Raw genomic sequence first — 13,296 nt, 5'->3', positions numbered from 1 at the left:
GTTTGTAAACTAACTCTATAGAAATAACATAATTTAAACGGGGGAAATGATAGAATTCAGGTGTTAAAGAGTTTAGCCTTAATTGATAGGCTCAAGGGACTAATACACATGGAAAGCCATTATTCCAAAATTGCAAAGCTTTTGAATGAACACTCCTCTCCTTTATCACCAAATCTTTGCCTGTGGAATTTTTCCTAGAGGGTGACAGTGGGCAGTGGAACACCAGTGCTGTTCGGTGACTCGAGGACGGGCACCATGAGCGTGGCCGAGGCCCAAAGACCGGACTGGGGAGGCTGCACACGGCAGTGCAGGGGCACGTGCAGGTGCAAAATCCCGCTCAGCATTTGCACGTGGAGACGCAATGCGTGCAAAAGGACAAGGCATCTCTCTCCAACTGATGCAACTCAGTAATTTTTATTGCAACTGGAAGACAATACATCACAGAAACTTTATGGTAGGTTTGGGGGAAAGTGTTATTTACAATAAATGATGAAAGTTTGTCTTTGGCAATATGATTACATGTGAAGAATGCAAAATGCAAGTATGGACACCTCCAAAGCAACACCGTCAGGTCCCTACGTTCGGCCGATCGTGCCTGCCTCCACACTGCTCCACACCGTGGACGCCACCGAACATCACTTTTCTTTTCCTTTCCGGCTCTCCCTTTCCATTTGTGATATTGGCAGTTTCATACAGAAAGTACAGGAAAGAAAATTGGCTTTTGAAAAAATTATTACTCCAGTAAATTAATTTGGCCATGTAGGTCTATTGGCTGGCAAAGGCCAGGCAACCCTAAACATCGACAGTAAACGTCTTGGTCTTCTGATTGCGTTATCAACTCTTATTGTCCCGTCAAACAAAAACAACTGAGAAGTGTTACAGAATCAGAGGGTTCAAGAACGCACAAGTGTAGGATGCTTCCCAGACACACCCGGCTCCTTCAGCCTCCCCATTTTTCACCACGGCAGTGTATACATAGTGAGTGTGAGTAACAGGACAGGAAACTAGTTACTGAATCAGCCATGAGCTTGGATGGCCTCAACACACATGCTCAGGGAAGGCTGAATGTTGACGAACTGAACGGTGCTAAGTTTCATCTGAAAATGGCGGGTGGGGTGGTGGGGAGGGAGGGTTTGGGGAACTCAGGCCACAGTAATGAAAGGATGAAATACAATTTCTAGGTTTGATAGGTTCACCATATCGAAGTCTTTGAGAATCCAATATGGAATATTAATTATTTGCAAAAGCAGGGAAGGGCGTCCTCCACGTTTGCAAATGAACACAGTGGAAAACACTGTGGTATATATATCCCAAATAAATAGTCTTGATCTCGACGCTGACAAGAACGAACGGGAAGGGGACTCGTGAGCACATCGCAGTTAGGTCAGAAGTGACCTTTCACCTAGGTCTGATTTCAGAAGTCCGACAGACAGACAGCAGGGCACAGCACCATAGACACGTCGGTTTCGGCTGTGAGAAGATGGGTTGTGTTAAAAATCGCATTTTCCTTCCTTAGTTTTTGGTCAGTGAAGCTAGCAGTTGTTTGTGGAACTGTGGAAGAATGTCAAGGTCACGCAAATTTTTCATGATGAAGCAACAGAGCCGAGGAGTCTGTGCTTGATTCAAGAACGACCAGTGGGGGAGAGAGAACACGGGGGTCCCCACCAGCGCGGGCGCTCTCTTAAAGGAAGAGGGGTTAACAGATGGAGCCACGGAGGCAGGGGGGTCTATACAGAACACTGAATGCCGTGTGTAAATCCTCGTGAAACTCCAGAAACAGGAACACCACACAATGTATATACTTTGATTTACACATTCCATTACAAAGGGGGGAAGAAAAAGACACCATTACGACTTTGTAACTGCGTTAACTGCAATATAAACCAAAGTCCCAAGTTTGGCAGGTAACTAAGAGAGGGTTATCCACGTAGGTTATATAGCAAAAGTGTTGATGTATATTATATATAGTAGTATAAATAATAAAAAAGTACTATTTAAATTAGATCACAGTGCTGCATGGTGTGCATAAGTGTTTGATATAGTACTGGAGGCCAGGGCCGATGACAACGGGGATTTAACTGTCCACACTGGCAAGTCACAATCAAGAGGGGACACAGAGTTCAAATGTGTTCTTTTGGTGGCAAAAATCCTGAAGGTGAAAGGGAAAAAAAAACCCCACTTTTCTACGGAAACGTAAAAATAAATCACAACACCTGGGCAGCTGTGATCCACCAGACAGAAAGGACTCCCAACCTGAATCAGGTCTCAAGGGAAAGAGAAGTCACGTCGGATCGAAACCAGCCCCCTGTGGAAACCCCTCCCGTGTACGCAGCTCTGATTCCTTCTCCAAGGGCCCTTCCGTGACAAGCTAGGCGCCCATGCTCGTGGTGTGGGATGCAGAACTTGGCCCCGAGCAGCCCTGGTGTGTCCCAGGGTGGAGCTGGGCACAAAAGCCACCCGGGCGGTGTTCACGCTACAGAGCCCACAGCCTGATGCTCCGGGAACACCGTGCAAGAGAGTGGCCTCTTCTAGAATGTCCCATGGTGGCCACTGCCGCGCCCACGCTGAGTGCGCCTACAAGTGGTCAGTTCTCGGGAAAGGCCTCGGACACGTGCCTTCTTCAGAACTCAGCCCCGCGCAAGACTGAAACCTGCCACAGCTGTCTCCAGCCACCCGCCCATAGTGGGTGTGGCTCGTTTCCGGTCCAGACAGACAGCTTTACTAGAGAACTCTTGAAAGGATACGGACTGATTGAAGAGGGGGAGGGAAAAGTAGGAGCTTAGGGTACATTATAAGGCTGGGAAAAACTCTACGATGCAAACAAACCCTTTCCACATAACACTAGAGATTAAAGACAACTGTAGTAGCATAAAAGTAACTGTCTACGTGTATGTCATTTAAGAAAAAAGAGCTACAGTCTCTTTCTCTTAAACGTGTCCAAGGGCCAACAGCGAGTAATGGTAGATGCCACGGTGCTGATGTGTTCACGGCTGTTTTCCAAAGCATCTTTAAATATTGCTATAGTTCCCCGGTTCCCCCTCCCCCCACCCCACGTGAGTATGTGAGATACTGGAATGACACACGAAACGCCACCTCCCCCTGCAGGAGAAGTGAAAGCAAACCCCCCACGCCCCTGAACGGTGTGCTCGGGCGACCTGTCAGACTAATGGACACATAGGCTAGTTTGGAAGCTAGAAGAACACCTGACGCTTGGGAAGGAATTCCAAGACGAGAGTGGATTACACTTGAACAAAATATTCTTTCACAAATAGGCTTGTGCTTAAATTCTCTACTGCTCTTGGAGGAGGGGGTAGGAGAGGGTGCCGCCTGCCCCTTGGCTTGGTGAGGGCACGGGCAACCCCGTTCTGCAATGAGTTCACCACGAACGGCCACATACACATGGATATTTTTTTTTCTCAACAATCAAAATACAAAGTTAAACACAATTGAGCCATTGTTTTGGTTATGCATAATGTGTATGCCTCCAAAAACAGAAGAAAAATAGAAAAAAGTACCCTCACTAAAGTTTCCCCTGTAAGTCTCCCCTGGGCCCCTACGAAGGGGCCGAGGGAGGCTCAGGGGAAATAACACTTAGAAAGCTGCCCAATGAGGTATTTATGCAAAAAGAGTGGTTCTGGAGTTAAGAACACACTTTATAAGATATTTATCTATTTCTCAAAGAGATCAGAAAAGTAAATCACACACATTGCATTTTATTCTTTTCTAAAAGAGGTCTTTGCTCCTTTAGAAAAACGAAATGAGGGGAGACAGCCCACCGTGGGGTTTTAACGGAAGAAGCCCCCCCGCCAGAAATAGGCCTTGATGCTTACTCTGCCTTTCAGAGGGAAGTCCCAAGTTCATCTCAGGGGTGGGGGTGGGGTCTCCTGGGCTTGATCAGGTGACAACACTGATCGCTGTCCCTCGGGTTCCAGAGCTGTGGATGGCTTTTGGGGCAGCAAACGTCTGGTGAGATTGGAGGGAACAGGGCCCTTGGTGTCCCCACCCACCCCCTGAACAAACACGTTGGAAGAGTTCAGGTAACAAACGCGACCAGCTGTGCAGGTGCTGATTTCCGTCAGGGTCTCCCATCCGCAGCCCAGAGGGAGAGGAGCACAGGGCACACCCCAGGGCACGTCACAGCCACACGGGTGGGGCCGCCGGCAGCGCCTGGTGCCAGCTCCTGGGCCTGCATGTCCCGGTTCTAAAAAAAATCACCGCCCCACTTCCATCCCTCTCCCTCACCTTCGTATCCTGAGCCACAGTAGTGGGTGTTTTTGTTTGTGTTTTAACAAGACAATTCCTTTCCGTTTGGGTGGAAAAAATCACATCCTTCTAGAGATTTCTCTTTGGGTCTCCCCCCATAATTTTTGTCGGGCAAAGATCACAGGCGTTTCTGGGCTGCAGGACACTGTCCTGTGGTCTGACTTCCGCTCTCACACTCTAGGTGGGCTGAGCTGCAGGAGGGTCCGTGCGCGGAGGCGGCAGAGATGGCCGGCCCCTCCCCACCCAGCTGGTGTCACAGAAGGCCGTGGGGCCGGTGCTTCCCACGCCCGCGTCACCTCCTCCGCGTGCCCCCTACCTCACACCCTCACCAATAAGGCCCATTAGCATGTTTCCCTTCTCCTGGCGAATTTGCATAATTATTCACTGCCTTTTTTCCTGGGACCCAATGGTGGTGATGGTTTTCTCAAGTCAGCGTCCCCTAATTCTCTTGATCCCATCATACACACTCACTGCCAAGTTTGCCCTCGAATTATTGCGTCGTGATAAACATGTCCAGACAGAGAGAAAGGACACACTTCTCCACAGAGAACCAGAGGGGTCGGGGCTGAAGCGAAGACAAGGCAGGCCCTCCCGGAACACGAAGACATTTTTATATTGCAGAGTGAGTTCCCCAACAGTCAGAATTTGTCCCTGAAGAAGGTTAAACCTTAAACACCTGCTTCAAAAAACCAAAACAAAACAATTGGGAAAAAACCAACAAAAACCAAAACTAAAGAAAACAAAAACGAAAAAGAAGAAAACCCAAAGAACCTCTAAGCCTAAGGGCTTAAAAATTAGAGGCATAGCCTTTTCTCTATTTTCTATATTTATATGAAAATAATTCATGCTTCATGCTAAATACATTATTTACCTTACAAGAACTTTATTTTTGAATAAAAAAAGTTTGTGTTTTTGTGATTTTTTTTCTTTTTTCTTTTAGAAGGAATCCATGCATTGTGGATCAGAAATTTCTGCTGGCTACACTGGCTGAATGTGGAAATCACTGATTTTTGCAAAAATGAATCCTGACTGACATTATTTGCAAACTCCATTTTGAGGGCAGTATAGGAGTTTTTTTATTGTTTGCCATGTTTTCCTTTTTTTTTTTTTGTCCATCAATGTGCCTTTCATCTTTTAAAAATATACCACAATACTAATTGCAGGTTCCATAGCTCTTCGCTTGTTTGCTTTCTCTTAGATCAGTTTTGACAGACAGAAAAAGATTATGTACCATCATTTCCTTGCTTAACAGCTATTGTAATTTTTTGGACTTGATTTTCACTTGGGCAGTTAAGAAAACACAGCCCATTTGCTGCACGTTTTCTTTCTCTCGCACGCGTGTGTGCATGTGCAGGGCCAACCTACAGGCTTATGGCTTGTGGAACATTCTCCTAATTTAACATAGAACAGAATTCGGTGATGAGGAATATCGCTACAAATTGACCCCCTTTCTTTTCCTTAGTCACTGACACCCAGTGGACATGAACGGCCCAGTGTCTACCTCGTAAGATGTTAGGAGGCGTGACGACCCCCCCCGCCCCTGAGTGCCGAGCGGCCGTGCCCAGGGCTTTCCCTGCACAGCACACTGCAGGGTGCCACCAGCTCGGGTCTGCTCCTGGGCGGGCGGGGCCTTCTAGGTGCCAAGTGTGGGTAATTCTGCGGCATTTTCCTGACATCCCTGCGGTTCAGCCACGTGTTTCTGACACGCTGGAGGAAGCAATGGTCATTTTGGCTTTTTCGGTTTTGTCTTCAGATAATGAAAAGCTTTTGTAAAACAGCTGAATGTCAATATGAGTTCTATGGCTTCAATCTCCTTTAAAAATAAAATTCTCAAGGGTACAAAACAAAAGAGGGGGGCGAATTAAAAAAAAAGGAAAGAAAAGAAAGAAAAACAAACCAAAGGAAAAAAAAAAAAAAGAAATTGCTGATATTGCCACAAATCATTAGAAATCTCCTGACATGCTGAAACCAAATGGCCTTAAGTTCAAAACAAATCAGTGACTTGTTTTTAATTTTTTGTGGTTTCCTTTTGCTCCTTCTGCCCCTTTGCTGTCCGATTGGTGATGTTGTTCAAACAGGACCGGATCCCCGCCAAGTGCAGCAGCGACCCCGCTGCCTCCTTCATCTCCTCGTCGTCGCTCTCGGGGGGCTTTTCCGTGCGTCTCTTTTTGAGGGGCAGCGTGTCGCTGGGGACCCTCCTGGCCTTGGCGAAGTGCTGGCGCTTCTTGTGCTGGGACACGTAGCCGCTGTCCCCCAGGGCCTCCTTGGCCTCCTTCAGGCTGCGCTTCCGGTCGTCCTCCTCCGTGTCGCTGTGGCTCTCCTGGCTCTGGAAGCCCCCCTCGCTGCCCTCGCTGCCCTCCTGGCTCCCCTTGGCCGTGAACTCGTAGTGGTCGTCGGCCGAGGAGGAGGAGACCGAGTCGCTGGCGGGCGAGCTGCTCCGGGCGTTGGAGGACTTGGCGCTGCTGTAGTTGTGGTCCTCCTTGGGGTCCCCGCTGACCACCGGGGAGCCGCACGACGGCTCGCTCTCAGTCCGCGTCCTGCAGCTGGCGAGGCCGTTCCTGCGGGGCGGGGACGGTGGGGAGGGACAGGAGACAAAGAGGACACAGATTAGACCCCGTGATGGGCCACCTGCAGCCCCCCGTGTTCACACATGAGGTCCTCCGATGGGTGATCCGGCAGCGTGACAACAGCGGCCAGCTGGGTCACCTGCTTGGAAAACAGGGTCCTGAATCCCGACACCCCTGTGTTCTTGCCACGGGCATTTTCTTTCAATTTGTGCGGCTGAGACATCAAACCAACACTCTTTTGAAGTGACTGCGGTGGACGCACAGTCTGTTAAATTAAACCATCAAAATCAAGCTGTATGGGCTTTCGCGTGCCTGCCAACACCAGGGAGGAGCCACCGCCAGGCCACGGTGGCCGGGCCCTTCAGAGGGAACGCCCGCTCTCCTGCTCCGCCAGGAGCCTTTGGTCGGACGGAGGGTGGAATCCGGGGTTGAGGGAAAAGGGGCACCTGCCAGGCGCTGGTGGCAGCCCTCACTCCTGCCACCCCCCTCACTCCTTCATTCTGCAAATACTCACTGAACACCCCACATAAACGCACGGCCTTACAGAGAGTCCTGGGGGAGGCACCTGAGGAGGGGTCAGACACAGACACTGTCACAGAGACGCTGACGGTCCGAGAAGCAGGCCCCGGGGACACCGCAGAGTGGGCGGCACCCGCGTGGTGCCGGGCAGAGTCTGCACAGGGGACCGCGTTCGGCTCTGCAGAGCAGGCGTGAGCAGCTTTGTTTTCTAGATGCCGGAAGAAGGATCTGGAGATGTTCAATGGCTTCCTGGGAGCCACACAGCTATGAAGTAGCGGAGCTGGGGTTGGAACCAGAGTCTGACTCTCTGGGCTGATTTCCCTGCCTCGGTCCCTTGCTCTCTCTCCATCCCCATCAGGGTTCGACAGCACCCATCATGTCTCCAATGATTTCTTTACGTCTAGTGACACACTGACCCCCTGGGTGAGTCCCTAGGAGCTAAGCAGGGGTGGCAGTTACACCCACAGCACGGGGTCACTGGGCCGAGGACGTGAGTGAGTGCCTGTAGGTGTGTGGACCAGCACCTGCCCAGAGAGCGAGGACTGTGACCCGTCTCAGTCCCGGGGCGGCTGCACGCCCCTTGGGGTGGGCACTGGTTCCGTCAGGATGCCGTGATTCTGACGGTGCCTGGCAGCCCGCAGGTGCTCAAGGGGGGTCGGCGAGCAGAGGGACAGATCCTCTCAGCAGGGGAGGTGCAGCTGGAGGGGGCAGGGGAGGACGCAAGCAAAAGGTCTGTGCCAGACATGGCTTCTGAAGGTGCAGGCGAGGGGAAGGTCTGGGGCAGGGAGGAGACACGGTCCTGCACCGTGCCCACCCTCTTTCTCGTAAACTCATCCAGCTGGTGATGCATTCCTAGGCGATCTGGGCGACACAAGCACACTTTTCCTTCCTGCGCAACCCTAAGTCTAAGTCCTCCGGAGACAGAAGTTCCCACTATCATCCCGTGATGACCTGGTCCATGACTGTGCTCCCCGTTACAGCGTTAGGTTTGTAAGTCAGGGTGCAGTCACTGAGGTGTCCCCAGTGGCTAGCACCGTGCCAGGCACAGCAGGGACACACGACAGGTAGAAGGCAGCAGCAGAGGGAACTGTGTGGCAGAGAGCACGGGAAGATGACTGGATCTCCCCCAGCGCACCCTATCAGGCGCTCACTTCCTAAGGACAGGGGTGGTGGAAAAGGCTATGGGGTCAGGTCCCCCAGTGAGATACAGTTGTGAGCCCTTCCCCTTTCTCTCCTGCCATCTGCGGGGGCCTCGAGGCTCAGCAAGACCCTGGCTGCAGCCCAGATTGCAGGCGAAAGGGGGGGAGAGTCCTTGCTGTAAATGGTGCAGCAGGGAGAGAGGTCAAGGGGCCTCCTTCATTTTTGATGCTCTGCTAAATTTAAGCTGGTGGTGACATGCACCGGCAAAATGCATGAGAACCAGAATTAAAGTTCAACCTGAGCTAGACGCCTCCGGACCGTCACGGGCAACCCCGCCAGTCGCGGTGCGTACGTCTGCACAGTGACGCCCTTGAAGGCTCCAGAAGGGCCCCAGGCTGTCCTGTACTCTCTGATCCCAGGGCCGTGCCACCTCCTCCCCGGTCCTCATAGAAAGCACCTGGCTTGCAAGACAAACAGACATTATTAGTCTGCACCCCAGCAGTGTCTGTCCCTGACCTTCAGAGCATGCCCCCGCCCCCCACAGCGCAGGGTGATTAAAATGCGACGTCCGGAGCATGCAGGACAGTTCTCGTGGGTATGGGGGGACTCCGACTTGGTCTCCTCTCTCGTCAGATTGCTCGCTGCTACAACACGCTTACCCTGAGCGGTGCTGCTTTCTCTCTGTACTGGCCCAGGAGACGTCAGGGAAGGCAGTATACAGTAAGAACAAAGAGGCCCGGGAGAGAGCAAATCTTCAGGGGCTTGCCTGTAAACGCTGCCCCTGGGCTCTGGGGAATGGCTTCCAAGACGCCTGTTTGCTGCAGACTTCCTGTGTCTTGGCTCCGTCTTGGGTAACCTGATGGCTGGTGAAGGATTCCTCTGAGGTGTTACCAAACTTGAAACCTGGCTAATGTCATTAATACAGGTACAAGTAGCTATTAATAGTCATGAAGGCAAGTGAAAAGAAAGTCTTGTATAATGCCTCTCTTGATCTTTGTTGTCTCAGGTAAGTACCGTAAAATCTAAACATTAATTCAGTAACGAGTATGCTGAATTAGCACAGAACAGTTTCAGAGCGAACCCACCACACGTGGACAAGTGAACTGGGCTATGTTAGGCTTTTAGAAAAGTCCATTCAGCCCTGGCTGGTGTAGCTCAGTGGACTGAGCACGGGCCTGCGAACCAAAGGATCGAGGTTCGATTCCCAGTCAGGGCACATGCCTGGGTTGCAGGCCAGTTCCCGGCAGGGGACTCATGAGAGGCAACCACACATTGATATTTCTCTCCCCCCTCCTTCCCTTCCCCTTTAAAGATAAATACATAAAATCTGAAAAAAATAGTTGGTCCATTCAGTTCCGCATCTGTACTTTTCAGTAACATGGGCTGTGACTGAACCCACTAAGTTGATACCCCCCTGACCACCTGTGGATGGAGAGGGGGTGAACCAGGAGAGCAAACGAGTGAGAAATAAGGCAAGTGGTGCAGAAACCTAATTCTCAGGTGAACTGAGGTGAAAGGCATTTGGTGCTTATTGTGCTTTTTTTCTCCTTTCTCTTTCCATAGGTTTAAAATTTTTTTCAATAATAAGTATGGGGTGGGGAGCGGGAAAAATACACTGGAATGAAAGCAGTGATATAATATTTTAGCTCCACTCTATTAGGAGAGGTACTGGAAGATGACAGGACACCAGACTGAGGGGCAGTCTTAAGGACATCACAGGAATTAAAGGAGAAAGGAAAGTCACTGTCACGACCCACGCATCACGACCGTGCAACGCAGGTCTCGGATACCCCTAACTCCACACTGCGCACCAACAGTGAGTCCACACCCCCCACCTTGGATCAAACACACTCGGGGAGCCCCGTGACCAGCCCAAGGTGGCCCAGCTAGTTCTCCAAGATGATCCAAGCAGGAAATTCAAGCCAGAGTTTGAAACATCTCCCTTGAAACCAAGACACCCACTGACAACACGTCTGGATGAAAACAGATACACAGATGTAGCTTCAGGGAGTTCAAGTTAAAATATAAACGTATCTCTTTCTCACCTGATAAAAACGAACTTTCCCTGAGATTTTAGTTGGGCTCATAATCCACAGTCACGCACAAACTCAGCAGGAGTGACCGGCGCCTTCAGTTACGAACAAGGACGCGGCACCGTGCACGTGGGCACCGCACCGCCTTGGCGTCAGGACCTCCCCCCCGCAGGGGCGGTCATTACGGGGGCCTGGACCGAGAACCCAGCCGCCCCGAACTCGTCTGAAGGTAAACTCCTAACCACCTCCGCCGATGGCCTTCATTCAAATGAACACAGACTGCATCTGAGATGCCTGCAGCTTTTGGTTTAACTGAATTTATAAGTAACAATACTCAAAGTTATCACGTTGCGGTAAATTAAAGCCACCCGACTTTGCTGAGCTGCAACAAAGCCACGTTTTAGTGATTTCCAATGAACACCGGGTATTCACTCTCTCATCAAGGAGAGGGGAGAGGCCACATTAGTTCAGGCCGAGAAGGAGCAATGCCCACAACTAACAAGTTAAGGTACAGCCCCTGATCAGACATAGCCGACCTACTGCTTTCTGTACCAGCTCTTTCTTTTAAAAAATTTATGTATTTATTTATTTGTTTGTTTATTTATCATCATCATCATCATTATTTTTTTTTTTAAGAGACAGAGATGGGAAGGGAAGGAGAGTGGGAGAGAAACATCAGTGTGTGGTTGCCTTTCATGTGTCCCCTACTGGGGACCTGGCCTGCAACCCAGGCATGTGCCCCGACTGGGAATCAAACTGGTGACCCTTTGCTTCACAGGCCCGTGCTCAATTCACTGAGCTACACCAGCTGGGGCTGTACCAGTTCTCCACTTGTTTCATCATGGTCCAGTCGGCACGTGACGATGCTTCCACCTTTCGCCCGGGCATTAGGGTCCTCTCTGGCACTGACGGCTTTCGACCTGGAGGCTGTCACTGAGGGCGAAGTTGTCCTTCGTAGGGTTTACCGGAGAATGCTGACCTCAGGCCACAGGTGGGATTAAGAGGACTGTCCCTGCGGCCCTGGAGCTGGAGCGGCGGTCCTGTCCACAACCGCCCACCAGAGAAGCGGAGGGGGAGACAAGAGACAGGTGACAGAGGCTTCCACTTGCAGGCGGGCGGAGGGAAGATGTTCGGAAGGCATCCTCCTGCTTACCATACGAAAGATCCGGAGAGGGAACAGCTGCACAGGCCAGTGCTGGTCACTGCACGAAGGGGAGTCTCAGAGACACACACAGGCTCACATGTACCAAAAGAGCTTCACACTCCAACGTGACAAATAAAGGGACCTACTCTGAAATGTGAGCCACACACAACCAAGAAAGCCAGGGTTTCCCTGGAGCAAATGCTTACGCTCGTGGTGGGACAAGGGCCCAACTTCACTGTGAGTGGCAGGAACTAGAAGGAAGGTTGATGTGGGCAGCTGCATTACCGTGGCCCCTCAGAGGGGGCGCTGAAGTGGTCCCCAGGTTCCCAGCAGAAGTTTTATAAAGCAAATCCTCTCTTGAAAAAACCAACTTGATTTTAGGCCACTAGGATTTCCACAGATTAATTTGAAGCAAATATTCAAAAAGTAGCTCCTAATCTGAAATCTGCAAGCATTCTGGCAAACAGGCCACTAGGAATAGATACCTGTGAAAACATCATGTAACAACCTAGGGTGCCAGAATGGGGACCCCTGGGTGGGGTCCCAGGGAAACGCAACCACCCTTCACAGGCAGCCAGCACAAATCAGGTCAGCCATAACCTCGGCTCCAGACGGGGCTGGAGACAAGAAAAGCCTCCCAAGAATTCTTAACCACAAGCCTGAAGAGTCTTGTGGCTATGAAGCCCAAATTTAGTTGTGTGGACAAAAGACCACAAGCTAAATTTAAAGTGCCCTGCAGTGCCCACTAGGAGAAAATAGTTGGCAGATTCTAACTTGAAAGCCAGGCCACAAAGAAGTCCCACAGATGAGCTGTTAAGAAACATAGGTTCATCATCCAAAACTCATTAAAGACAAAAGAAATAAGCCACTATAAGAAAGAGGCAACAGGAAAAAAAAAAAAACCCTGCAGATTTTAAACTGTGAAGTCTACAAATAATGAAACAGCTAAACACAGATGGAGAGTATGTGTAATGAAATAAAAGAAATAAAACATATTATGCAGAACAGATTACTAAAACTAAACTGGTGGATTTGGGAGAGCATTAAATAGAATTTCCAAAGATGAAGAACATCAACCCTGAAATCGAAGACCTCAATTTGAGTTGGAAGAAAAAAATTAGGGAACTGGAAGACAGACCTGAAGATACTATACTATATATAATGCAGTGGAGAGAGACGAAGGGATAAAAAATATGAAAGACAGACTGGGCAATATGGAATATAGCAAGATATAACTCTACCTGGAGTTCAAGACTGAAAACGAAAAACAGAGAAGATTCAGAAAGCCAACAAACCCCATGGAGAATAAATAAAAAGAAATCCATGTCTACACACATTGCAGTCAAACTGCACAGCATTGAAAAAAGGACAAATACTTAGAAAAGTCACAGAAACAAAATACACATGTCCAACAATGGGTACGAATTAAGATAAATCAGTGAAACAAATAAAAGTGGAACAACATCCTCAAAGCGTGAGAGGGAAAAAATAACGGCCACCCTACAATGTATATCCACTAACACTACCCCTAAGGATAGAGCAAAATAAATATATTTTCAGACAAAAAGCCAGGGTTTTAACTGATTGCAGAAACTAGAGGAAACGTTTAAGAATATACCTCAGGAAAAAG

At 49.8% G+C, this 13,296-nt stretch overlaps 1 protein-coding gene across 7 annotated transcripts in view; it reads right to left on the bottom strand.

The window, feature by feature from the left end:
- Positions 1 to 395: 395 nt before the first annotated feature.
- Positions 396 to 13,296, bottom strand: part of FOXN3 (forkhead box N3) — a 345,077-nt gene continuing 332,176 nt past the window's right edge. For all 7 annotated transcript variants that reach the window (XM_037130198.2, XM_037130204.2, XM_037130202.2 and 4 more), the window contains one exon: positions 396 to 6,821. In XM_037130198.2, the coding sequence (XP_036986093.1) occupies positions 6,272 to 6,821 (550 nt within the window). In that variant the 3' untranslated portion in view covers positions 396 to 6,271. The remainder of the gene's footprint in view (positions 6,822 to 13,296) is intronic.

Source organism: Artibeus jamaicensis, unplaced genomic scaffold (assembly GCF_021234435.1).
Source record: "Artibeus jamaicensis isolate MK-2021 breed Jamaican fruit bat unplaced genomic scaffold, CSHL_Jam_final contig_444, whole genome shotgun sequence".
Taxonomy (NCBI): domain Eukaryota; kingdom Metazoa; phylum Chordata; class Mammalia; order Chiroptera; family Phyllostomidae; genus Artibeus; species Artibeus jamaicensis.
The sequence above is the reverse complement of the archived record's forward strand: the minus strand, read 5'-3'. Positions and strand labels throughout refer to the sequence as shown.